The following is a 27,764-nucleotide window of genomic DNA, read 5'->3' as shown; positions in this document are numbered from 1 at the left end:
AGCAGTCCCATGTATGTGAGAGATTCTTATATTAAGCCCATTGTCAACTGACTATGTTACTGAATAGAACATTGTTTAAAAAATGCACAAGTATGGCCTATAATCAGTTGTGGACCCAGATTTTTGATCTACATTATTGGTCAATTATTTGATTGGCCACTGTCCAGTATTCAATGGGTAATTCTAACAAAAGTAATAACACTGATGATAGTCAATCAGCAATTATTCAATAGTTTCCTGGATCCCATCTGCTGTTGACTGCAGGGCCTGTGCCAGAAGCAGCTCAACTGGTAATATATTAATCACATCACAGGAGCATGATATGCAATATGCTGCATCTTTCCTGGTGCTTAAGGAGAACAACATTTTTTCAAAACTCGTATATGATTCTTTGGTTGTCACTGTAAAAATTACTTCCTAAAATGGAAAAAATAAAAAAACCCAAAGTGGTCTCAAATCAGAATGTTAAGATCTTGCAGCAGATTTTCATCTTTTTCACTCTCCTCTCAACATCACAGCAGTCCATTTAATCTGCACTGTGCAGATGCAGCTCTGCATGCATAAGATCACTCCATGTCCCACATGCAAAATCCTAACTCCAGGCTTTACTTGCTTTGAATATGTGACACAAATGGGATTGAAACCTTCAAGCTGCACACCCCCGTGCTCCAAATGATCCCCTATTGCGTTTTCGGCTGCTGCGTGAAATAACTGGCTGCTGAGGAAGCATCTTTCCTCACGTCATTGTTTTTGTGCAAGTGCAGGGTCATGGTGGTCGCGGCCAATCAAGACGCTCCAGGTTCAAGACTGAGGAGCCCACAAGTTATTAACCCAGATGATCACGACCAACTCGCAGGGGCTCTCGGGAGGAGGGAGGGGGCTGCAAATATGATGGTTATAAATCCGTGATTTAACTTCAGTGGCCGTCTTGTGAGCCTGCACCAAGGTCTGTGCCTCAACTGCCAGCAGGCTGCTGTCTCTCCTCAGATGCTGAGGGAGTAGCTCAGGAAGGAGGAGGGTGGAGAGAGGAAAAAAAAAAAAAAAAAAAAAAAAAAAAAAAAGATTTCAGCACCGGAGCTGTCCGCCGCTCCTGGAGAAGTCTCTATTCCTGCCAGGGGTGAAGCTGCTTCCGATTGTAAATTTTCTCTGAGGGACTGCGAGGGGAAGGAATAATAAACTGCCGTTCCATTCATCTCTCCGCGGGGCTCCCGAGCGGCGAGTAAAGGCGCACATACTTCATTCGAGCGAAGTCTTGCCATGCTGGACGGCCGGGCTTGAGACAGAAAGGACAAAGTCAGAACAGCAGCCTTTTACTCTTTACGGTGAGTCCACAAGCAGCCTGCTTTCCTATACTGCTCTCTACAGTGTTACATAACAAACTGTGCCGATCTACATTCAGTTTTCAGCGTGTGTGTTGATGTTGCAAACGTGGGCTGTGACGGGACTCGTTTAGGTGGATGTGCTGGGAAGCCTCATTACAGATGCGTGTATGGGATGCATATTTAGGTCATCGTGCACATGGGTGTGGATGCGCGGTTGTTAGGAGTTCACGTCGCTCTTCTGTGTGGCTTTAGCTACCTTTTCTTCATATAAAAATGGGGGGAAACATCAACAGGATTTGGAGTTCTTGGCCATACAGTTGCATGTGCGTCATTGGGGGAATAATAGTGAAAGCGCTAGGCTTTGTCTATGACCTTAAAGAGTAAGTTGTTTCAGTGAGAGATCCTGCAACTCATGGCATGGCTGGATAATTCTGAATTTGAGGCTCCTCTCTGCAGCAGACCTGCTGTGTGCTTTGCTCCATCCCCAGCTGCTCTGTCCACTTTTCCCTGCACCGTCCCAAAGGGGAGCGCTGCTGTCCATTAAGCCCTTCACCGGTGTCTGTTTTCAGCCCTGTTGTTGTTAGATTCTAACCCCTACAGGTCCACAAACAAGCCAGTTTTGGTGTTATCCTTGGAGTGAGCCCTGCTCCTCAGTCTGTGACAGATCCCTGCAGCCTGAGCTGCTTCACTGCCGCCTGCTCTGTGGTTATTGTCAGACTCTCTCAGAGCATTTGGCTGGCACAAGCTCTCTGCCTGGCAGCGCCTGAATGCCAACGTGATGTCTCCAGCCTAACGATGCATTGAGATTTAAATTCCTCCTCCATTCAGACACTTCTGTTTTTTTCGGGGGGTCTGCTCACAAGCTGAATTTAAAACCCCCATATGCATTTGTTGAGCCTTTTTGCGCTCTTGTGGAGAATGCTGTTGTGCTCAGGCGGGAGAAGAGGCAATGACACGCCAGAGGGAGAGTTGTTGTTTCAAGCATGTAGCACTTCTTCCAGAAGAAATGAGGAATCTCACCAGTGCAGACCAGAGGGCATGAAGAGAACCATACTTAAGCTCTTGTGTTTGATTTATTTGGCTCTATGTGTCCAAGTGCATGTCCATCTGCATCTTTTAAATGGCTGTTAATGATTCCACTCACTCGTTATTACAGGGATCAGAGTGAACTCGTTAGTGTAATTAGTTCCAGGTCTTTGCTTCCCTGGTCCATGGGTGAGATCTTCGGCTAAAGGGTGGATTCATTCCCATGAAAAGGCATGCTTTGTGGGGCTTCCATTCACCACGCTCCCCCCCCTCTGAAACAAGGACTGAAAAGGAGGGCTGGTTGGGATTCTAATCAGCACATAACAGTGACATCCGACAGCTTTGGGAAGGGAACCATACAGTAGGCTACACATAACATGCGAGTAAGGCCACATACAGATAAGCATCCTTTTCATGCTTCTGCGAATGTATATATAACAGCGTGCTGGGCAAAATGTGGCTTGGAAACGGGGTCTTCTTATGATCTGTTATCTAAAAAGCACTGACAACTGCAAATTCAAAGTTTTGTATGTCATGTGAAGGATAGGTTCACCTCCTAACCTGGCCATCTGCAACTCAAGAGGCCCCTATGATGAAATTAAAGTTGCAAGATAGTTAAAGGGATCAGAAGGAGCGAAAAACTTTTACTTGACTTTAAGTTTGCCTTTTTCTTTTGAAACACCAGTCACATTTTCCTGAGATTATTGAAAATATTATCCTATAAAGCAGTCTTGTCTCTTAAAAAGTACTTTTTTATTGCTGTTTTGCCAAATAGGTTATGGAGAAAACATCCATTGCTTTTCTTTGGAGAACTTTGCCATTCTAAGGTCCATCTTTAAAGGTGAAGTTATTTTAAATAAATTGTTGAACATGGCGGCCGGTCACGTAATCGGTGACCTTTTGCAGCATCTCAAAGCAATATCCTCTTCACTTTTCTCAGTGGCAGCTGGCTGGCGAAAGGGACCCACTGCATAATGCCGACAGATGATACACAACAAGAAAGAAGAATATATTTCAGCAAAAGAATTGACTGTAGACTGACCAAGTGTCGACACTGACATTTCCTAGTGGTAGTGGACTTTTTTCCACAGACTGATTAATAGCTGTTATATGAGCTCCTGTAGATCTCAATAACATCCCCATGGTGACACTTGGACAGCGGAGGACTGAATACTAATATAAACCTTTACATGTCCCTGTTGGCCTCTAATAGACCGCTGCTTAGAGGAGAAAATGGATCCAGTTCAAACTAAAGATTAATTTCCTGTTTAAGCATAATATACTCAGCCAGTCTGTGTGACAAAAGCGACAAGATTTTGTTATCATCTGTCTAAGATGCATAACCTTCACAAAACGACTTCAGGTGGAATTAAGAATTTCATAAACGCAGCCATGACAGGGCGTCAATCCGGCGCGTTGAATGCTTTTGTCATTGTGAGCTGATACAGTCGAACGAGTGTGTTTCACCCGCCATGGTCTGGTAGTGTTAAATTAATGAGTGAACTGTGGACGGTCTACAAAAGGATTACGCAGAGGAGCAGAAAAAATCACAAGGATTTGAAGAGCACTTTGGTGCCACCTCCCTCAGAAATTATCAATATTTAATTAAACCAAGATGCTCTTGAGAGCTTCATCATTTGAGAGCTCGTCACAGTCAATTGCTGACACGAATCATGAGCCTGAATGCAAATTGAGTCTAAAATGTTTATTAGACTCATATGCAGAAAGTATATTAAGTGCTACAGAATATAGGGAAATGAAATGAAGGATTGACTTTCTCCGTATACACCTCCAAAAACTGGTGTTTTCACTTTGGAATATGGATGAATGTAGGAAAATTCTAGTCACATAAGACAAAAAAATGATTGCTGATGTACCTCACCATCTTGAGTATACTCTGTCTCAGTGCAGCTTGACAGAATAACATTTTCTGGGCCATACATGTCAGGTTCTGCCCCAAGGAGTGGCCCTGTTTTCCTTCCCTTGGTCCACATCTTTTTTTATCCAGGGGCATTTAAATCATTCAGAGGGGTCCGGGAAGGAGAGCAGAGCAGCAGATGCAGCTGCTCCTGTAGGATCCTCGCGAATGTCAAGCCTGAGGGAGTTTTATCCCATCCTCCTCGGCTGTATTGCCCTCAAATATAATATGAAAGCTGAATGTGGGTGACTGCTGAGCCTTAGTGGCAATACATTTGGCACTTGAAGGAACATTTGCCACGCGTCACAACTTATGTCTGGTCTTTGTCGTCTTGGTCGTCCTTTCTGTTGTGTCTGTGATAACACTGCGTTTCCCAAAGTAATAGCTGAGATCTGGAAATGTGTTAAAAATCACTCTGTGTGATGGATCAAGAAAAAACACAAGCTGTCTGATGATCACACAGGTTGTAAACAAAGGAATGTTTCAGCTACATGATCTAAACAACTTTATTTGTAGCTGACAGAATATCTAGAATAATCCCTCAAACCACGTCATATAATTTATATTCATCGTGCAGAAATGAAAACAAAAAACTAAAAAAAACAACATTTTGTGGTCAAACATGCAAGATAACTTACAGTTCGGAGGTATTTACTACTATCAACAGCTAGTTTAATATTCGCCCCAAAGTTCACACTTTCAGCTATGAACAAGACCAGATGATTATATGATCCCTTTAGGTTTACTGGTGGCTAACATTAGCAGGCTAGCTAAGAACACATAACCACTTTAACCACTAGCATTGAAGTGTAAGTTTAACACCTAAGTTTAATTTAACTTCAGATGTCTGAATTTAAATTAAACTAAGCAAATTTAGTTTAAATTGCTAGCTAACCTGCTAACAGTCAGCGGGTTCAAATTCTCAAATTATAATCCCTGACGATATCCATTACTGAAAAAAAATCCTGTATTGCTTACTAAATATAATGTAAACTTGTCTTTAAAGTGTGATGATGTTACACAGGATAGTTTGGATGATAGCTTTACAGCTTTACAATCACTCCTTAATTTTATCATCCAAATAATTTAGCTAACCGGGGGGTATACTGTATTTAAAATATGTATGATCAGGTGACTGTTTCTTGTCCCTTCAGGTATATTTTTAACGTTGTCAGATCACAGCAATCAACTTGGCGAGTACGATCTCATTATAAGGCTAGGAATGACAGCCAAAACTACAAACACAAGACTCCAGCTCTAAAAACCCCTTTGATCAACAGAGATGCGTCTTCTTCAAAAACTATTTGCTGTAGATTCTCACTGGAGTGGAGTTATGGATGGAAAACGAACGCATCATCCGTCTCTCCTGTGAGCGTGAAGTGCACACAGGTGTTGAGCTGCACAGATACTGCTGTCAGGCAGGAAAAGGGTCGAGCAGTTTGACAGGTTTGTGGTCAAAAGCTTTCGGATCTCAGGCTTGCAAGGCAGCCGTAAATGGCAGGTTACTCAGTGCTATCTAATAAACTGAGGTATCAAAGCCAGGCAGTGACCCATTTGTGTCAGAAATGACTTGTGCATGGAAGAAAAAAACCCCAACATAGCGCCCTTATTTAAAATTCATAAGTTAACCTGAAAATGACAGGGTCGTCTGTGTGCTCTGGTACGTTCTCATCGGCAGTGGCTTCGCTTCCTGCTCTGTTTGAAGGCGGCAAACCATTGTTCCCACTTTGCTTTTTTGATCTATGTATATATTTTTGGTTCTATAGAGGGGAAACGATATTGTGGCTTCAAGTTATGAGTGCCTGACTTTCAAAAGACAATGAAATTTGTGCTATTTATTCCTGACATTGATTTGATAGAGCGCACAAAACCTTGGGGCTTGTAATAGCACTTAGTTTATTGTTATTGTTTCTTATTTTCCCCCCTACTGTTTATGAAGCCTATTCACTTTGCTGGCTATTAAAGAACAATTTGTTTATTGTTGATTATCTCATTTAAAAGGGCATGGTCCATTATCGGCACTGCACAGTAATTGCAGATCCAGCTGCGGCACCAGCATTTATCGAGTATATCAACCATACTATTGATTTAAGCCTGGCCTTGAAGCATGTGAAAGCTTTCAAACTCGCATTTTTCCTTGGGTTCATAGGCAACGGTTTACAAGCCGGTCCTCGCAGGCATCTCTGGCATCTAAAGGCTGTCGCTGTCTAATGTCTGTGCCAGCCCTGCTCTGAGCCGGAGCTGGAAGGTCACGTTGGGTGGATAATTAAGTCCTTATAATGACCGTGCCATCCTGTATTGTGATGACCTCCACTGTGAATGTATTAGCTTTATATATTCAAATAGTTCAAACAAAAAACACCCAAACCAATGCTATCTTGCTTTTTTACAGCATGCTAGCAGTTTGGCTCTTGGGAGAGCAGTGTCAGTCTGGCGGTCAGTCAGTCAGTCCACCATTTGCGGTCCAGACTGATAAAGAACTTGGTGAATTGCCATGACAGACTTTCATGGTTCCAAGAGAATGAATCCTGCTCCCTTTGGTGATAGCCTGACTCTTCCTGTTGTGCCACCATGACATTTAGTTTTAAGAGAAAGGTTTGAACAATTTGTTGGATGGATGGCCATGAAATCTGTGGGTACCTTTCCTCATGAGTTTACATTATAGCTTCCCAGCCTTTTGGCGTTACTTGTGATGCTTTTGTGATCCTTCGTCGTGAGTGATGCTCCCTTCTTAGATTATGTGAATATACGCCAAAAGGATATACTCCAAAATGGACACAGGCTGCAGATGTGCAGGCAGTTCTGTACAACACTGTGTGTCTGCATACATTTCTTGCTTAAATTGTTTTGTTGGGGTGGCTGAGAGATTAAGATATAGTACATACTGTATACCATATACAGATATCATGATGTTCCTGGATCAACTGTAGCCAGAGACATTTGTTGCACAACACCCTCCCATCGCTTTCCACAGGTTTCCTGTCTACCTCACCCTCTCGATCAATTATTATTGTTTAACCAGAATGTTTGGTAAGAGATACTCTCCAGAAAGAGATGCTCCTTCAGGCAGATACATTGGGATGCTGCTGCTGTGAACTCCATTATTTCCCCTTTCCCTGTTACCCAAAAACCAATCCACACTACTCCTGCATTAAAATAATGGGACCGAACCTTTCAGCCTAAGCTGTGCTAAACCCACTGAGCTGATTGTCATTCCTGCAGTTAGGATAACAGTCTGAGTCAGTATTCCACTGCACGGCCTGCATGTATGTTTTTTTTAATCATTGTACATTCTCACCATGCTGCTGCTATTTATTAGAGTGCAGGAGGGCATAGTTACAAGGAACACTGACCTTTTAGATGAAGTAGTTGTCCTTGAGGAAGATAATCTGTGTGTTCCAGTGTCTCCAAGGAGCAAGACTTGATAAGTATATAGACACCTTGTGAAAGCAGTTTCTTCATTTATTTTCCATATTTATTTAGTTAATTATTTATATTTTTTAACCCTGAAGACCTCCTCTATCGCTTGAACTGTGCAACAATACAGTCCATCAACAACACATTTGAGTCATTTTTGTGAGCATGTTGCCGTTTTACATGAAGTATACTTCATGTTGTTATTTTTCCAGTGTGGACATGCAACATACTCAAAACATGGTTAAAATTAGTCTGATGGGACAATTCTGATAAATCCCAACAGGAGTGCTATGCTTCTATTACTACTCCTACGTCTACTACTTTACCTTTGACCACCTTCGAGAGAGACTCCAGGAACAATAGATATTCAGTGCAAAAATCAATAAAGCATCACTTTTTCCAGGAAACCAAACTAGAACAAAGAAATAAAGAAGATTTTCATTTTCAATTCTTGTAACTGTGATCTCACAGTTTGTATCTGAAGGTCCCCCTCCCGATTGTTTAAATGTCTGAAAACAGCGACAGTGCCACGTCTGCTGAAGTCTGTGTGATACAAATGAGTGTTGCATCTTCTCCACTCTATGAAGCATGAGTCCACCAGCAGCCTGAGAACATAAGGGCTGGCAGACTATTAGAGTCTGAGCCTGGGAGGAAGAGAGAGGGAATGACTCCCATTGCACTTCAGATAAACCTGATTGAATTTCACACGAGCACTTATGTGGAGCGTGGATGGATGGGATTGCATTTGAGAGCAAAGACACATGTCCCATAAGTACCATGTAATCAACTTGAATCCATGACAGGCTCCTTTTTTCAATAATGGAATTCACGGTTGTGTCTCACTTAAGCGGAAATGAGGACTAAGTCAATTTATGCATGTTTCTTTTTTTTGTCTTCCAAAGTTTGCTGTATAGTGCATCAGATCTTGGTTAATATGTTTAGGAATTATGCAATCACTGGAGAATATTTGGTTGGTGGCTCCTTACAAATACAGGAATTGTCAATGAAAAGAGTGCCGTGGATCCAGAAAAACCATATCAGTTGAAATTTTAATTTGCTTATTCCATCCATACAGTGTAAATTGATAGACAAGCATTGTCAAAATTACAATTTCTTAGTTTAAGACAAATTCTCAGCAGACTGCAAGTGTCTGCGTTGAAAACCAGCAGAAACTCATTGAAAACCTGCAGTGAGAGTGTTAATTTTCTCCTCGGGGGATCAATAAAGCTGATCTTACCTAATCTTATCTTGATTAGTTTCATTTGCTGAACTGTCGGAACTGAGGACAGGTAATGTCAGAGACGGCATCCACGACTGGCTGAGCTCGGCATGTTGCAGCCCACACACCAAAGGTTAACTCTCTTGGGATTCTCTGAACTGTGAGCAGAATCTGGACTCCTGACATAATTATGGAGGCTAGTTTAGCAGGAGGAAAGCAGGTGATGTTTCTTGCTGGCTTGCAGGTTGAGAGGGTGACCTCAGGGAGGAAGGTCGCACCAGAATGAATCCCTGACCAATTTAGGAAATTTGGTTTGGAAAAAAAATGGGATAACACCTCACTCAGCATAGCATTGAAGCTCCCTTGAGTAGAACTGAAACATTGGTGAGAAAAAAGACAAAAAACAAATAAAAAAAATAAACATGGGCTTATAGAAATGTTGGACACTCCTCAGTATACTGGAAGTGAATGGTCTTGTCTTCGCTGCTGGAAACGCAGACAATTTGAGTTAAGTTTTTGTAGGGACTGTTACTTTGGTAGAAAGTAGATCCAGTGAAACTAACTGTGACATTGCTTGTGGAAAGACAGACTGCTGGCCTTTTGTCAGTGCTGTGAGCACCACAAAACAAAATTCCATTTACCCACATTGTTTTGGGATGAAGGCCAATCCAAGTGCCAGAGGAAAGGAACTGGGCAGGCATTTGTTTTTTTGGGCAAGGCCTGACAAGTCTTTTTTTTTCCGACTTTCTAATGCAACAAGAGATTCATATTGAATAGCTGTATATCTTGCATGTACATATATATGTTAACGACAACACTTAAAATTCAGTTCAGTTGATATGACTTAATCATTGCCCGATGCAGTGTGTTATTCATAAGGATGCTAAAGTCAGGCAGTGCCACCCCACTCCTACTATTAAAACTCAGAATTCATACACAAACATCCTGAGGTCAGTCATTAGTGCAAAACAAAGTCACTAAAACAACGACATCGTGACACTTGCATCAGCACCGTGGACCGCACTACACATTAAACGAGCAAGACGATGACTGTGTGCAGCTCAGGAGACATTTTATTCTACTCTCACATATATCTTTTACTGGAAATTGGCAAACATACACTGAAAAAGACTCTATATTTTGAACCACCTAAAAACTGGAAGAGATAGAGACAAATAAACCCAAATCTCTGTTGTGTGCTGCAATTTGAACAGAGACACACAGCCTGTATATATATACTAAATGTTTGTTTGTGCTTATCTAAATGTTTCTCTTTTTCTCTTCATCAATATGTCAAGATGATGGGGATGCATGACCTTCCAACCCTTCATAAATCTTAATGATTTAGGTTTGGCACTTTGATGAGCAGTTATTTATTGGCGTTCAGATGCACAGCATCCTCCATATAATGTGTTGTGGGAATCCACAGACACATTAGAGAAAAGTATCGATCCCTGCATCGATTTGTACAGTATTCCTTTCTCACGATGATATGAAGAGGAACATTTGTATATGAAGGTAACATCGACTGGCATGCTATGTTGTCTTAAACATTTGCCACCATTGCGAGGTCCCTAAGGTCTTATTTCAGATTTGAAATCTCATACCGGCTGTATGTGTAAGGGGTGGTGTAATATATTCATGTATTCCCTTAAAACCTACTTTCTCAATCAGCTTCTTACTATGAAAGACATGGTCCCACACAACTATCTGCTGAAATTAGAACAGTTCTGGTGGTGGTGCATGAGAGATTTCTGTTTTTCGGTTTTCCTCTGTGCCAGTCTTACTGATCAAACCCCACCTGCACAGTCCTGATGAAGCAGATTAGCTGCTTTTTGAGGGTTTATCTCCCAGTAAATGATACTCAGGGATGTTTAACTTTTATTGTTGCTGATTTAGTCATGAATATTTAACAGTATATTGAGTTTGTTAAAGAGTCCAAGTTTTCAGAGGCTTAAATCTTGCATAAGAACTGCACTGTTGTAAGTCAAGGTTATGGGAAATTGTAAATGCAGTGCACTTGTCTAACTGCTCCCTCCTTCTTTCTCTCTCCACCTGTCTGTAGCCATGGGAGTGCTCATGTCAAAGAAGCAGCAGGTGGAGAGGGTGCAGAAATGCAGTGCTGTCGTCTCTGCATTCCAGGCGGGCATTAAGGAACGCCCTGCTCCAGCCAAACAGGCAGAAGGAGAAGTGGAAGAAGGCAAAGACCCTGCCAAACCATCAGCCAATCCTGAGGAGAAGAACACCGAAGAGGCGGAGCAAGAGGAAACAGACAGTACCGCTGGTCCGTCGACCTCCCAGCAGGCCTCGGCGCCAGCCAGGGATGAGTGTAAGGTCAACCAGGAGGCTTGGTCAAGGTTACGGGACGGGAAAGGAGTAGAGCCTGAAGACCTTGATAAAAGCCATCAGCTCACACCGCCTGCATTCGTGAGGCCCAAAAGGGAAGCTGATGATGATCAGCCTGTGGAGGTGGATCTGGAAAAGAAAGAACAGGTATTAAATGGCTCATGATCTTTGTACAGCTCATTGAGAATTCATGACCGGGGTATTATTTGAATCAGGAATATATAAAAAATACTTTTCACTTTGACAAAACACACGCTATAAATCCCCAACGCCTGGGATTAAAGAGATGTCTCCAAGATGTCAAAGAATCTCCATGGCAACAGCAGCGTATTATCTCCTTTTCCTCCTTCAAGTTAGGCATTATGATAAAGCAGTTCAGCCAGGCTGACGCTTAAGCTTTATCTAAAAACCCTTGTTGAAGGTGAGAAAGTGAGTGCAAGGCTTTTTTTTTTATTTCCACGCTAGCTGTGAGATGTGTTGCTGTTGTGCACGAGGACTCTTCACAGCGTGAATCTTGTGGGCGGGCTGCTTTGGCTGGCTCAGAGAGGTGACCATATCCAGGGCGACGCTGACTAATAGGGTATGGAGTTCACAGGAGCACTGACACCATCAGGTTTTCTATTTTGCAGAGAGTAAACATTGCCTGGCAACTTGCTACATTCCAAAGATGCACTTTCACAAAAGAAACAGAAATAAAAGCATATACCTTGCAGTAATAATAGATATGTATTTTGGGGATTTTGAGAGGCTGAAGCTGAACAAAAATCGTATCCAGACCTGAACGAGTAAAGAAATATTATGCAATGATCTTGTTAGGCCAATGCTTTGACACTAAATCGTCATCTGTACCTCAAAGGTCAATTTTGGAACCACTTCTGTTCTCCTCATATGTGCTTCCTTCATCCATAAACATCCATAGACATGTTGTGACTGTTCAGTGTTACACTGATGACACAGTTGTGTCGCAGAGTTGTACATCACTGTGTTGTGTTGCGAAAAATGCTCCACCTTAACATTAAAGCAAACAAACAAAAATCTGAAATCTCCCTGTTGAAAGTCTGGATCTCATTTTGACTGGGATGATGCAGTGTAATGTAAATGGAGTCATCAGGTCACAAGAGGTCTGCCATAACTTAAAATAAGCTGTGACTGAGAAAAATTGGCAAGGTCTCATCTACTCTCTGTCTACAGCCGTGAAGCTGATGGTACACCGCTGAAAAAGGGCTGAAAAAAAAATAGCAAGGCTGGAAACTGACAATGTCTTTGCATGGTTAACCAGTCAAGCATTCTGCACTCATTTTCCCTGGCTTGACAGCCGAGTGTATCCTGGCTTCAAAAGGGAGTCTACAGGAGAAAGGCTGATGGTGAACATGTTAGACAAGGGCACAGATATCAGTCTTCATATCAAGGGCGATGCTGTCTTAATCGGCTATCAAAGACCATAAGCAAAGAACACAGAACAAACTACTCATACGTTACACAATAGCTGTCCAACCACACCATCAAACCACACTCCTGCCACTGATGGATGATGCCTCCTGACCTGTCATTCAGAGCTCTGATGGATAGGAGACAAAGCACTGCTTGTTTGTGTGTGTTTGTAATCCTCATGTCTGCCAAATCAAATGGTTGATCAAGTTTGCAACAAATCTGAACAATCTGACGTTTTTACCTCAGCCGCCCAGCGATGAGATGTGTGACGTGTGTGAGGTGTGGACGGCCGACGACCTGTACCCCTGCAGGATCTGCACTCGTGTCTTTCATGACGGCTGCCTGAGGGAGCTGGGCTACCTGCGTGCTGAGGCCCTGCAGGAGATGAGAGATACAGCCCACACTGTTACTGGCTGGAGCTGCTACTATTGTGTAAGTCTGCACCGCTCACTGTCACCATCTCTTGCTGGACAACAAACATGTAGGTTTCATCAATGTGAACGCATGGACGTATGCTAAAAATACACCATGTGGGTGTCAGTGTTAACATTTGTTGCACTGGCCTGTGGGTTATCATGGATGATTTCAGCAAACCTAAGCCTGATTCTTTCTCTCTCCTTGATCTGATCATTTTTTTTGTCACATTTCATCCCATTTCTCACTCAAAACAATGAGACAACTACCCTGCTGGGAGCATTCATCGCCACACGTAGCCAAGATCAGGAGCAAACGTTGTTCACTTTACCATGTTAGTTACAGCAACTTGTGAAGGAAAACATTTTGCACCAGGACTCAAGACATCCTAATGCTACAGAGAATACTAAAAAGGTCCTTAATTTGGTACATAAGATTATTTTTCATGAAATTGTTCTTTTAGTCATTAAAAAACAATGGAACTGAATAATTTGATGAAAATATGAAATTGTGACAAGCATTTTCTGACCAATAGTACACATTAAATTGTGACTTTCTCTAGATAAAGTCTATTTGTGATCTACATGGTCTTGCCTGAGCATAATCACAAGCTGAGCATGAATTCAATCAGATAAAATAAAATAAAATGCAACTTTGCATGTCACTAAAGTCCTCCCAGAGTCCTTTTTTAAACCAGTCAATTAAAGGAATGTCAAATTAATAACAATGACAAATTGCTGTTAAATCACATCTAACAACATTTTGACACTTGATTGACACCTAATGTTGGCGGCTCAGTTCTGTAGCAGCTTTAGCATCACAGAGAACTTTCATTGGCAGATTTTAACAACCCTGTTTACCAGATGACACTAGACAACTGCTGAAGTGCCTTTTAGCTACCAGTGAGACAGAGCCCATTCCCTATCCCCTTTTCAAACATCAAAACTGATACAGATAAGATTTTCTCCTTCCACAAAAGCGTCTTTGTGGTGTAAACGTACAGACACAGACATGCAGAGAGCACAGACAGCAGCCTGCAGCCCTTGTTTGACAGGAAGAGCACAGGTGGAACTGATAACACTGACAGTGGCTGTTGCCTTAAAGTGTCAGTGACTGAGAGTCAGCAACATTAATGAGCTACAGCTGAGTGAATTTGCCAGTTCTCAGTAGTCAGTACTGGCTGCAGCTTGTTATTATACTGTTAATTGTGTAAATTATAATTAAAATTGTGGCTGTTGCAATGTGAAAATTACACTCTTTCAAATGACAGTCTTCTTTTAAATGTGTGAGAATATGGATCATCCCTGCAGCAACAGGCAACTGGTTAGCATACAGTGTGTGCCTGTTCCAAAGTTTTTTGGAAAGTCATGCATCAGCCAGAGTTCAAATAACATCCTGGAAGCGGTTTTCAGCGATTTTAAAACAATAAAAAAAAGCTTCCAGCCTCTCATCAGGAAATCAAGGCCAATGCCAAAACCGATGACTCTCTGGTGATCACTGGCCTGTTCGAGGCATAATGCAATCTGTTTTAATCGAGGCATAAACAGCTGAAGGGTGCTTTTTGCTGGAGGACCCTTCAATGTGGAGCAGGGGCTTCGCTGTCCTTCGCCAGCCCTGAGAAGCAAAATCACTTGCCAGAGTTGTGCTTGGAGGGTGATGTTTTCGCACAATCTGAGAGAGGACACTGAAAGGTCCTCTTTGTTTGGCTGCCTCCTTTGGTGTGTGAGGAACAGGAATGGAAGGAAACAGTTCAGTGAGGGAGTGAGAGAGAGACAAATGCTTTGTTTAAATAGTGAATTCTCGTCGTCATGACCGAAGAAACCGGCTTTTTTTTTGTCAGCACACATCAGTCAGCTGTTACAAATCCCCCCTTCTGTTGCATCTGACATTTAATTTCACACAGACGCTTGAGACTGGCAGATGGACTGAGTTTCCTTTAAATGTGGATTTACAGTCAGCCTTCAAAGCAGACTGCTGCATGTATGGCTCAGTGTCAGTCAATGAGAGGCAGGAGGGGTTCATGGCCAGGACTGACCCTGCTTTACAGGACAGGCTTCTTTTGGATGCTTGGTGCTGGATCCTGAGGTCATGTTTCAGTCAAAGTTGAAGAGTTCATTCATAACGGATATGGTGGATGTGTAAGCGGCACGGGGCAAGATAAGCGTTCATTTTGAATGCTCTTTGTGTCTGCAATGATGGATTTAAGTCCGATATTCACGCTCCTTTTAGCTCTGCTTCGTTTGCACCAACTCCTGAGGAAGATATCTGATTCTTTAGCTGCAAGATTTCTGGGAAGCTGGTATACAAACTTATCAGAGCTTAAAAAAAATGCTGCACATGGAAGTGATGACAACTGATTCTTGCAGCTTTGAAATCAATAAGAATATTTTTTTGAAACTTCCTGCTTTGGCATTAGCCTAATTTTGGATTATTTAAAGCTGTTTGAACACACAACAAACACTTTCACAGGACAGTCTCAAATATCTATTAATGGAAGCTGCCAGGATAAGATTAGAATGTGTTGTTATTATTATACTTTCTCCCCAAGGGACCTTTTTTGTCCCAGATAACTAATTTTCTAGATGTTGTCAATCATTTTTAAGGTTACTCATTTTTGACCTAACAATATAATTATAGCATCCATAGCAGACAGTTGGTATGATTCGGGGTAATGCTTGATAAGCACGAGAACAATGCATCTTAAAGATGGTCAGAAATGCCACACAACAAAGAAAGGAAGCAGTTTCCTGATGACAGCACAATTATTTACTTGTTCTTGTTGATGCTCATTTCATTTTTTGAATGATATACACCTACAGATACATGGATACTTCATCAGTAAGATGCAGCACACTGAATAAATATAATAATGATTATATTAAAAAATGCAATGAAGGAGGGATAAGCAGACTTTTTTGAATTTGATGATGACAGCAAGATACATTCAATCCAATATCCATAGATTTGAAGGCATTGTCACTGGTGGCGCTCTGGCTCCTATGCTCTATTTTATTGTGAACTTGCTGTCCTTTCTTGACATGCATCCATGTTCAAAAGCCTTTGTGATTGAAGAAAAAACTGCAAAACTGCCGAGAGCAGCCACCGGAGGACAGGTACAAAACAATGTGGAAGAAAGCACAGTCTTTTTCACTGTGACACCATCGGCCCTTCATGGGCATAGTTCTCACTCAGCTAAGGCTCTTCATACTAATAGCTCCACTCTGTTAAAATGACATACATATATCAAAATTTAAACAAGGACACGGCGTCCCAGACTGCATCCCTGCAACTGAGTGTTGCAGACAGGACGTGAGCATATTATCCATTTCATTTTTAGATTTCTTTGACCTTGGAGTGGCCACGAGGAGTGAATGTGTGTCGGTTAATCCTGAACGAGTGGGCGCACAAATGGATGGAAACTCATATGAGTGAGTTTCTTTTGAATGAGATTTCTGCATCAAGTAGGGTGCTTCAGATTTATTAAGTAAGTTAAGCAAAACCACCCACTTGCAGCACCCTGATATTAGCAGGAAAGACTGTATTCAATTAAATGAATATTTAGCCACAGATACAGTACGCACTCGTTGGCAGTTACTGTGATCTTGATGACAGGTTGAAGAAATGCAGGATGACATCACACAGCTTGTTGGCAGACATGCTCATCTCCCAGTGGCTGATATAATGAGGCCATGTGGCCTTGTTGGTTTGCAGGTGAATCAAACGTTTCTGCATAGAAAAGGCTGTGCGATAGGTGTGGAGTCCAGTCAGGGGCACTGCGTGGGCGAGGGCGAGGGCGAGGTTCGGTTTGAATCTTGTTTTGATCAGCTCCCTGAACTCTCACCTTATGTATTTCAAAAATCTAGCATTTGGTGTTGGTGTCATGTTTTGTTTTTTTTGTTTTTTTTTACATTGGTCATGATAACATGATGCACAAGAAATCATCTCAAACAGTTGCACTGCAATTTTCTTTCACCAAAAGTCCACACACAGCATCTTCTTAGTGTTATAATCCATTCTTTAGCATGTCTAATTATTCTCTATAATGATCTTCTTTTTCCACTCTGCCTTGACTACAGATCCCATTTTGATTTTGCAGTTATTTACTGAGCTTGAGGGTGTTTTTTCCTTTCATTTAATCATTTATTTTCTGGGTGGGCTGTTGTGGATCTTCATGTAGATTTCATAACATGGATTTTATAAAGTCCTGGCAGCTTGCAACAGTGATTGAGGTCTATGTAAACAAACTGGAACTGACTTACCTCAATAATCCCAAAGGGATCATCAAAGTTTCATCGCGCCACTTATCTGATAAATAATGCACAAATAATATACAAATAGAAATTTTCAGATCAATTTTTCCTTCCTTGCCTATGGATTTGCTGATACAAGACTGGCAAGAAATACAGACAGTTCATTACACACATCTTTATTTCAGACTGATTTTCATTTTCCATAACTCTGACTGAACGCCCAGGTCAGCCACATAACATTTTGATACATTTACATATATATTTCATTTAAATCAGCGTCTTGTGTATTTTAAGTAAGTCAAACAGACATGGATGTTTATCAAATATCAAACCATGTGGCACTCTGGACTTAAATGTCTTTACTGAAATGAACTGGAAATCATCCTTTTACTTCTGGCTTTCTTTTACTAATAATATAGTCATGAAGAGAGTGGTAAAATTAGAGCATCACACCATGTGAATCACCTGGGAAACAGAATATTGCTAAAATGGATTCATAATCCAATACTTTGTATGTTTATGGGTAATTGCAGGGGGGGCACATCTGGGACTGACTCCACATAATTAGAGTGCACTCACTTATTAAACATCAAGTAATGTACCACTTGACTATAACCGAAACTGAGCATCACTTTTTTTTAGGGTAATTCTCTGCCTTCATCTCCCCCTTTTCTGCAGGATAACCTGAATCTGCTCCTAACAGAAGAAGAGATGTACAGCCTCATGGAGACCTTCAAGCAGTGCAAGATCATCCCAGGTGAGTCACTTAATCGAGGTAGAAAGTCCATTTTGTTGAAGTGTGGCAGTATGTGGTCACAGCGTCCATTTCATTAAACATTTGGCAGTTAGGGAATTTCCTAATATATCTTTAATGATGGCAATATTCTTCTGTGGGTCGGTTCACCACACTGGTCCAGACTGAAATATCTGAATTATGATAACGGTTCAGTTTTCCTCCTGCACCATCATCAGGTCAAACTTGGATTTATAGTGAAATAATGATGCTCTAAACTAAGATGATGAACAATGAATATTTTAACCCTGCTAAAAATAAACATGTTAACATCATCATTGTGAACATGTTAGCATGCTGGCATTGGCATGCAGCTCAAAGCACCACTGGCCATAAGGTCAGCCTCACACAGCCACCAACCACCAAGGATGTAGACTCCTGGCCTTGTTTTTCTATTTCCTATCCCACGTTTCTTGTTTGATTTTTCTTCACAAACAATAAAAGATGTTTCAAAGTCAAATATAGAATTTAGAGAGTTATTGCATTACTTTCCCTCACTGTTGTCTACTTCCAAATGTGTGGTATTAATTCCACAGTTTGTATGGAGGGCAATCTGTGGGAGGTGGTCTTGCTTTTGTACAGAATGAGTCACCATAAGTTAATTATATCTGGTAGACTGCTAGGTGCCTAATTAGGTCTGATGTGATGAATTGTTCCTCGCCACTGCAGAGTCATGCCTGGTTTCAGATGAGCTGCTGCAGTACCGCCACTTTGCATCCAAGCAGCAGTTTGACAAAGACCTGACTGATGAACAAGAGGAGGAAGTCCTGGCCCAGTTTGCAGCCCTGGATCCTGAGAAGAAGGGTCACATTGAATGGTCCGACTTCCTCTACTTTGAGTCTCTGGCAGTGTTGAGGAAGCTTCGCACAGAGGTAAAGCATTAGAATGGGGAAACAAGTTGAATATGTTCAAAATATGACTAGAAAACAGTGTATACACTCCCTGATTTTGCTACAGCGTCTGAAGCCGCTCTGAAAATCCTCAAATTTCCCCCTTACTGGTGATGCCTTCAATTTCAACAATGACTTGCAAAGCAATATAGCAAGAACAAACTGGAGCAAAATATTGGGATTTTGGGGTGTTTTTAGGCACTATAGAGGAGGCTAAGAACAACCAGATACAAAGCATCATCCATTATAGTCACTGAAACATTCAAACTTATGATCACTTTTCTGTTTTTAACACAATGAAATATGGTTCCAGAGTCTCCAAATATCTGCTGTTTGCACTGTGAGGCAACATCAAGCTAAACAAGAAGAGGTTCACAAGCCAAATATGAGCCAAATAAAGCCAAAGCTCCTCCAGCCTGTGTCATAGGTTACTAAACTCAACCCACACCTTCTTAACCAATCAGCCCAGACTATCCCTGGCCATGGAATTACTCGTAGTAGATCTGTTGACATTCTCTCATTCACTGTGGTATAGAGTACTATAAAGAGCGATGAGAAGGTTTGCCTTGTCTCACTACTCAAAATAAACTATTGTGTTGCAGATATTTATAGCAATGGTGTTTATATTCTTTCATGTACAGTGTCAGAGACTACAGCAACCAATGCATTACATAATATACATTGTGTTTTTCAAAAGAGAAGAGCCTTACTTAAACTTGATGTTGTTACACTGTCATGTCCTGGTGCAGAACTTTAAATTTAGCTTACAATTGAAGGCAGGTGTCATAAAGCCTGGTTGACTGAGTGTCTGGCAAAGGCATGCCTTCCTCTGGTCCACCAAATTACTGTTGAGACAGCCTTGCAGAGAAAGCAGGAACATGGGTCAAAGAATATATTATGCTGAGGTTGGTTTGATAGAAAGGCTCAGGGCCGAATGCTTGCATCTACCTGCCAGAATTACTCATTTTTATTGTCACTTGATCACCACACTGAAGTTTAAATATTGTGCTTTGTTTTTGGCTTGGGAGATTAAATGTGCAATTTATAGATGGTGTGTGACTCTGCTAGCTGAGCTAGCAGATTATGTCAGACTGTGTTAATGTGATTGAGAATGATTAAGACCAAAGAAATCAGCCCCAAAAATACCTTTTCCAGGCCGCAACATTACAGCAATCACAAGCATAAAAAGGGAATGGAATTAATATGAGTGAAGGAGTACATCCAGGCCACCTAATCTCAAACACTGTTTGGATTTATTTTTCCTAGAACTCACTGGTGCGTCTGTTGACCGGCAAGGAGAGAGAGAAGGCACGGTCAGTGTTCCTGGGTCTGGCCCTGGATAAAGATGGTGTGATCACAAGAGCAGAATGCCGCCAGGCCCAGCAGTCCTGGTTCCAGAAGCTCAACAAAGACTCGCAGTCTTGCAATGTGAGGTGAGCGCACCAAAGAACAGTCCAGTCCAGTCAGGTCAATGAACAACAGTATGTCGAAAAATTCAAACCAAGAACAGTAGTTTGAATGCTTTGAGCAAACACAAGTATTCTGTGTCTAGACTGAGATAAAAATATGTCTATGGACAAGTCTGGCAGAAGTTTGGGAAGTTAGGATCTCATCTTTCTGCACACTGCAGCTGGCAGAGGGAAACTACGTTTAGCTGCTTAGAGAATAGAGACAGAGGGAAAAAAGACTGGAAACAAGCTGTGTTCTTTTCTTATTCCATATGCTTCCTCTTGTCAAGTTAATAATCAACATCAACAGTGTCCATTTTTGTTGCTTTGCAGATGACGCACCGTTTTAATTGCCCAGTATATCAAATGATAAAATCAACTTAGACAGCCTTCTGTGTTTTCAGCGTTAGTGCTTAACAACAGAAAACATGTTCAGTGTTAATTAGACTTCTGTCTGGTTGCAACCTGCAAGAACCCAAATTAGCAACGACTCTAGATCTGTCTCTTTTAGTTAAAATGCCCTGTTTAGAAGTTTGCTGTTGGCTTTGAGACACAACTTAATTGGGTTTCACAGGTCCACTTTTTAAGTAGTCATGGGCTTACCGTTCTCATAGTCAGCTGTTTCAGCTGCAGCAGGCAGCTGTTTTCAGTAAGCTCAAAGTCCTCATTATGAATAATTATGCTACTCCCTAACTGCTAGATGTGTAAATAAGCAACTGTTTCCTTACAAGTTCATTATATCAACATCAATGGTAATGATGGCAATGTTGTGTTTCAGCTGAGGTGGCCAACTAATTAACTAGCTGTATTTCACCAATGCACTCTGACCTCTGACGAAGGGATGTGCATCAATGAGGCTTCCACTTTTGTAATTTCACCACAATAAAGTAAATCTCATCTACATGAATTCGGTATCAAAAGGGAACTCAAAACCTCCCGAGATCTCAGGGCTCAGTTGCTGCATCTGTTGAAGTTGCTGTCGCCAAAATGTTGTTTTTTTTCTGAGTTTTTGTATGCAAAGCAGCAAAGCTTGTTAGCTTTAGAGACACAGGAGGAAGATTAAAGTTAATGCAGGCATATTTGTACCAATGCACCACTCCGTGATTGCGCCGTTTGCATTCAATTTCAAGACAATGAAAGGGAAGAGAATATTCATAAACCAAATGAGTAAATGCTCAAAAAGATCCTGAAATTACACTCTCAGCATAACATACATGACATGAACTTCAGCTCAACAACCCTGTCCTTATTCAGTTTCTGCACTGGGAGTAGCACTTAAATTTAACATGTCCTCTGGTGAGTGTGCCAAACCCAAAACAGCTATGACCCTGCAGGTGTCTGCTTCAGCTAAAATTTCCTTTCCTTTCCTTTTTGGAGATCTGGCCGTCATATTGAGTTTTACTGTTTTCTTTACCTCCCTCTCATTATGTGACACTGAAAAATGTTCTCTGTCTTGCTGCAGAGGGGCTTTCAGTCGAGTAATCACAGACATTGTTTTTGACTGGCACGTCGACCAGTGCAGAACGCAAAAAAGCCCCACACCAGTGAAACACTGCTGATAGCAAAGGATTGTAATGAGCAACAAAATGTTTCTCAAATAGAATTTCTCCTTCTCTCAAGTCAAACATATTTAAATCATGCTTTTATCAAAACAAGTAAAAATTGAAAAGCAAATGCAGCCAGTTCCTCCTCTCGTATTAAAGGCACTTAATGCGTTTCATTCAATAATGTATTCTGTGCTGCTACTCACGTTGTTAGCAGGCACTTAGCTGCCTGCCAGTTTGATGCTGAGTATGACTGAATTCCTGCTGTTACTAATTTGTCACATATTAGATTGACGAAGCTCGTTGCTTTTACATGGAACTCGCTTGAACAGTGTTTTTGGAAGACTCTTGAGGCTGAGCTGTTTGTGCTTTGTTTGGCTGAGATCAGTCAAGCTTTGGTGCCTGACATGGCTACAGGGTATGGACAGAATAATCCAGTTCAACAACCCTGCAACAAATATTACCTTTGTGAAGCTTTTTGTTGATACTGGATCAAAGAAGAGGCAAAATATTAGATGCATTTCACAATATAACGCAACCCGGTGCAACTCTGACACAAAGTACGGCCTCAGAAAAGACCATAGAGTTGAATCAACACCTCTCTGACAAATCCTTAACAAAATTCGACCATCCCGATCTTCAAAAAAAAGAGTTTTTACTGAATTACGATTGTACTGGATTGCATTGCACAGCTGCTGTTTTTATGGTGTCCATCTCCTGTAGTATATCCATGATGACTTTGATCATTTAAGGCAGAACATGCAACAAGTAATCACTCTCAGCACTGCACAATACTTTGGATATTTTGAAAAAAATATCACCGCTTCTTCATCAGTTTTACACTCACAGGCAGACCTCATCAGAGTGATGATGAAAGGAAAATAAGCTCTGTTTGACTCTGATGAGGTTGCATTTGTTTTTACCCACTGTGTTTGTGTGTGTGTGTGTGTGTGTGTGTGTGTGTGTGTGTGTGTGTGTGTGTGTGTGTGTCAGTGGTTGAAAAAGCACTTCGAGTATAAAATAGCAATATGTACACTATAACTACAAAATAATGTAGTGAAGTAAATCATATATTAAGTATGAAGTAGAATTACATGGAAAGTGTGAGTACCTCAAATTTGTATTGTATGCTTTCCACCACTGGGGTGTTTCTGTATGAATGCGTGTGCATGTATTTGCTGCTGCTTCTTGTAACCTCTTGTGCTGTCAAATCTGTGCTGTACCATTCCATCCGTCTCACCTATTCAACATGCGGCATTCCCCACAGACTCATGGAATTCTGCTCTCCTATGAATTGTGGGTGAGTGTGACTCAGCGCTGCACGGCTTGTCTCCCTTTTCCCTCACTTCAACACCCTCGAGCACTCTGCAGTCCTCAAGTAGTCTCAGACAACCCCTCGATTCAGATCTCACTCGTAATTTAACCCTCGCTCTTAAAACAAGGGAGAGAACCCTCTTAACTCCATACTGGATCTCTTTCTGAACGTACGGCAATCAGATGCATGCTTCCTTGAATGAAGCTTAATGAGGTGAATGTGAGCCCTTCATATGATTAGGTCTTGTTATACTGAGGCATGGATACGATTCAGGCTGGCCTCTAATTATAGGGATCAAAAGAAAGCCTTTTGTTAACTTAAGGGGAGTTTTGCTTCAAAAGTCTCTCTTATCAATGTAAGAGGGCTCTGCGGACATAAAGGGTGTGAGTGCGCACTGTGCACATCAAGTCCACACATTAAACACTAAAAGGCAACCTCTTTCATGGCCATTAAAAGGCAAATACCAAGTGAGTCAGAAAACTCTGCTCCCTTTGATCGCTGCATTATAGACATTACCAAGCAACAGTGCGAGGGTGAAAGGGAGTTTTTCAAGCAGCTGTCAGTCAGAAGGTTCATCAGAACAGCTTCTGTCTGACTCTGAAAGATCAAAAACTCATGACTCATGTAGGTGTGGAAGGCAGTCATTTGGGTTTCTAGTGAAATGTGAAGTTGCATAGTCTGCTCCACATTTGGATATATACACTGATCATGCAAAAAGAAGTGTACATTGTGCTAACCCACTGATTTTAAGTATCTTCAACAATTCTTAAGATTTACCACCAACAATTTTGATGATCAGTTAATCATGTCAGCCAATATATCAAACAATGCTTTTCTCTGTTTTGTGATAGTGAGATGATTTTCTTTGAATTTTAGACTGTTGGTGGATAAAACAAGTCATCTGATGTCACCTCATGACTTCTGACGAACTGCAATGAGGACATCTTGCATTTTACAGACAGTATAGATCAGTGAAACATCAAACACATGAACGCATTTTTGGACTCAAAGACGAATTCAGTGGGTGACTTCCGTGTTCTCAAGTGTTGTCGCCATTCCTGAGTTCAACTGAAGGCAGTTAGACTGACTGTTACAGATGCTGCAGTTTTTTGGGTTAATCACAGTTGGAGCTAGTCTATGTGAATGTTGAAGTAATTCAGTTGTAAAACACTAGTGGAAAACACTGGTTTTGACAAAAACAGGTCACAAAGAATGGCATTAACGTATGAACCTCTCCTGTTCGATCCCCACCGTCCCTTAAACCCAGCTGGAATTGCTTGGTAGCTTAAGATTGAAAACAAGTGAGGGGCCAGCGTGACGCCAGCTAGTCTGCCCTGCATCTCAAATTTATCTGTTTACAATATTCCATCCCAGTGATTGTATTTGAATGTCTGAATGCTGACTATCTCACATGTCCTTTTCTGCCTCTCTTTTATTCTTTGTCCTTTGGTCCAGTATTAGTCATGTTGGCCCCATATGCGAGAGCAGTCCAGCCAGCTCTGGCAGTGAAAGGAGCAAGACTGATGAAAGCAGGTTTGTCTTCTCTTGTATTTTCAGTGATCGAGCGTGAGGCGGATCACAAAATTATTAGCGGCACCTTACATAATAACATCCTTAGCAGTAAATACCAATTTGGTGAAGCTCTCTTCTCACAGGCTCTCGCCTCTAACTAGCTTTACAGGCCTGCAGACTCCAGTCGGCAGTGAAATTTACATAAAATTGTTCACCCTGTTAGAATAAGCATAGACTTTTCCCACTGGACCTGCTGGCTACATATGGCTGTCATGACCCTGCGGTGGAAAGAGAGTATGGGCAGCAACAGTGGGATTAATTCTGAGTGAAACAGTACAACCTTGTAGACTGCAGCATGGACGGCGACAGCCTTCCTGCCTCAGGCTTGGCTGCCCCTGCAAACGACCTCACATGCACTTTCTCTTTGTCACCAGATAATGAAGTCCTCTCTGATATACCATGACTTTTGAGACTCTTCCTCATGCCACTTTACAGCATTTTTCAACAATTTCAGCTAATGCACCAGCACTTCAGGAGGCGACTTCAGGGAACCACAGTTACAAAGAGCTACACAAGAGAGTCTTATTAAGATGAATACTAATTAGCAGAACATGCTTCCACAGAGGTCTGACAAACACTGTTTTTAGAACTGAATTTTCAAAGCAGCATGAGGCATGTTACAGCAGAGCAGAGGCCAGATACTTACTGTAATGGCATTACCAAAGAATTTGTACTGCACAGTCACTGTACTGTATTAGAATTTTGGAGTATGCTGTGTGGCATCACATCTGCACATCTACATATTTAGCATGGTTGTCACAAGCAAAAATAAGGATCAGAATCAAATTTTTGAGTGTGGCCAGAAAATGGCTGGTGTTATTTTGTTTGTCTCTCAGTACTTTCAAGCTTCCATATGTCAAATGGCTCTTCTGTTCCTATAAAGATGTATTTAAAAATAGGTCAAACATACTTCATCTACTTTCATTTTTTTTTTTCAAAGGCCTACGCAATTCCTTAAAACAGATGGGCTTTGTGGTTTATAGCAAACTCAAACATGAGTAAACATTGCATTTGTTGGGGACTATTTTCAGCCGTGGATAAATACACATTTGGCACACTATTGTGAGTATTTATGGGACCAGGATGGTGTATGTAGGACTGACTCAAAATAAACTTCAGTGTGTTTGTTCATGGTAATGAAGGAACAAAATGAAGGTCTGTGGCACAGAGGAATGGGATAAATCAGATGCGTGCTACAGAGGCAATATTTGTTAGCAGATTCGTTTCATTGTTGGTTTTGGTCTTTCCATGAGATTTATTGACAGTAAGAAAAATATAGAAGCTTTAAGAAACAATAGCTTTTTCATGATCATTCTCTGTTTCTTGTGTTCATTGTTGCAGCCTTATCCATAACAAACCTCTCTCTATTCAACAGGCCAGTGACCTGGGCAGACTTTTTAAGGGAGAGTGCCATCTATATTTTGGCTGCACGCCCCAATAGTTCTGCCATGCACATCCGTCTGCCTCTATAGTCCAGGATCCCCCGCTGCACCCCGGCAGAGAGAGGGAGACAGAAATAGAGGGTGTGCCCTATAGTCTACAGATGAGAAGACAGACGTGATGACACGATGACACGAGGAAGGCGACTGAGTGGACTAGATGAAGCACTGAGAGACAGCAGATCAAGCCATCGACATAATCTCTCCTCCTCTGCATCACCTCAAACCCACAACACTGACGACACGCACGCTGACTGACACACCGACGATGCAAGTGACAGCAGCTGTCACAGGTCCCAACTCCAAAACCCGACGGCTTCCAACAAATGTGAGAGATAGGAGGAGGAAGACAACCACCCACTCATGACCAGTCAGTCAGGGATATTTCTGAAACTTTTGAGTGTAGAGATCAGGCATACAATCAGACAAGCTCTTAGGACGCTCACACTCTGTATTAAATGACAAACACACACTCTATGGCCCTCCAGCTCTCCATGCGGGTACATTAGTGTGACAGGCTGTTACTCTTTCGAGCATTCATTCCTTTGGGCCTCATCATGTCCTAATAATAGTCCCATGCTACTGTAATGGGATTGTGCTATTCACCATCAAAATTGTTAATCACACTCCACAGAGGCACATGCAGATTCATTATTGGTACTTTTGACAAGTGGACAGGCACCTGGGAGGACATTAACCCTGCAGCTGCCATAATCAGATCATATACCAAACAGGAATGAAAGCTATCCACATACATTATATTATATGAGAACTGCTATTCACACCAGTATAAATTATTATGCATTAAAACGCTGTATTTATTCCTGTATCCTCTGATATATCCTCTGTTCTCCCCATTCTCATCTAAAAATCTATGTTTTTTCTGAAGTACTAACTGTGAAAAGGGATGTGAAGTGAAATCTAACCCAGTAAGTGACGTGTATATACTGCCATATAATCTGTTTTGTTCCTGTTGTGCTCAGAGCTGCACTTTGACAAGGTGGAACCATCCGCCCCTCTGTTCTAGTGTCATTATTTGCACTGTGGGAAAGAGATTTGGATGGACTACTGTGTGACATAACCACTGTAATGAAGTGCTGAAAGACAATGGGAGAAGTGGTGCAAACATTTGCCGTATGTAATATATGCAGAAGCACTGTTGATGAGTTGTTTCGGAAAACATGGTGAGAATTCTCTAACGTCAGGTTACACAACAAGTTCAATGCACATGAGACTGCCCACAGAATCACTGGAAACATAGTGTAACAAGTAGAACTTCATATAGTGTTTATGCCATGTAACAAAGGGTCAATGGCAGGTCCTCTTAGTGAATAAAGTATGGTTATGACATGAAGCTTGACTGTCTGAGGAATATGTCACAACGCTCAAATAAATGCATGACATTTACTCTCCTTCTTGA

At 41.5% G+C, this 27,764-nt stretch overlaps 1 protein-coding gene across 1 annotated transcript; it reads left to right on the top strand.

Moving 5' to 3' along the window:
• Positions 1-820: 820 nt before the first annotated feature.
• On the top strand, positions 821-27,764 carry phf24 (PHD finger protein 24). The gene is made up of 8 exons (XM_076757642.1): positions 821-1,322; positions 10,968-11,395; positions 12,926-13,111; positions 18,022-18,100; positions 18,806-19,008; positions 20,293-20,459; positions 24,789-24,866; positions 26,281-27,764. Exons 2-8 carry the CDS (start codon positions 10,970-10,972, stop codon positions 26,375-26,377), a joined length of 1,236 nt encoding a protein of 411 aa, XP_076613757.1. The 5' UTR covers positions 821-1,322; positions 10,968-10,969; the 3' UTR covers positions 26,378-27,764.

This window comes from Chaetodon auriga, chromosome 19 (genome assembly GCF_051107435.1).
Source record: "Chaetodon auriga isolate fChaAug3 chromosome 19, fChaAug3.hap1, whole genome shotgun sequence".
Taxonomy (NCBI): domain Eukaryota; kingdom Metazoa; phylum Chordata; class Actinopteri; order Chaetodontiformes; family Chaetodontidae; genus Chaetodon; species Chaetodon auriga.
The sequence above is the reverse complement of the archived record's forward strand: the minus strand, read 5'-3'. Positions and strand labels throughout refer to the sequence as shown.

Coding starts and splice junctions, on each gene's coding strand:
- phf24 (XM_076757642.1), top strand. CDS start 10,970: ATGGGAGTGCTCATGTCAAAGAAGCAGCAGGTGGAGAGGGTGCAGAAA. Junction 19,009..20,292: donor TGAGGAAGCTTCGCACAGAG/GTAAAGCATTAG, acceptor TATTTTTCCTAG/AACTCACTGGTGCGTCTGTT. Junction 24,867..26,280: donor AGCAAGACTGATGAAAGCAG/GTTTGTCTTCTC, acceptor TCTATTCAACAG/GCCAGTGACCTGGGCAGACT.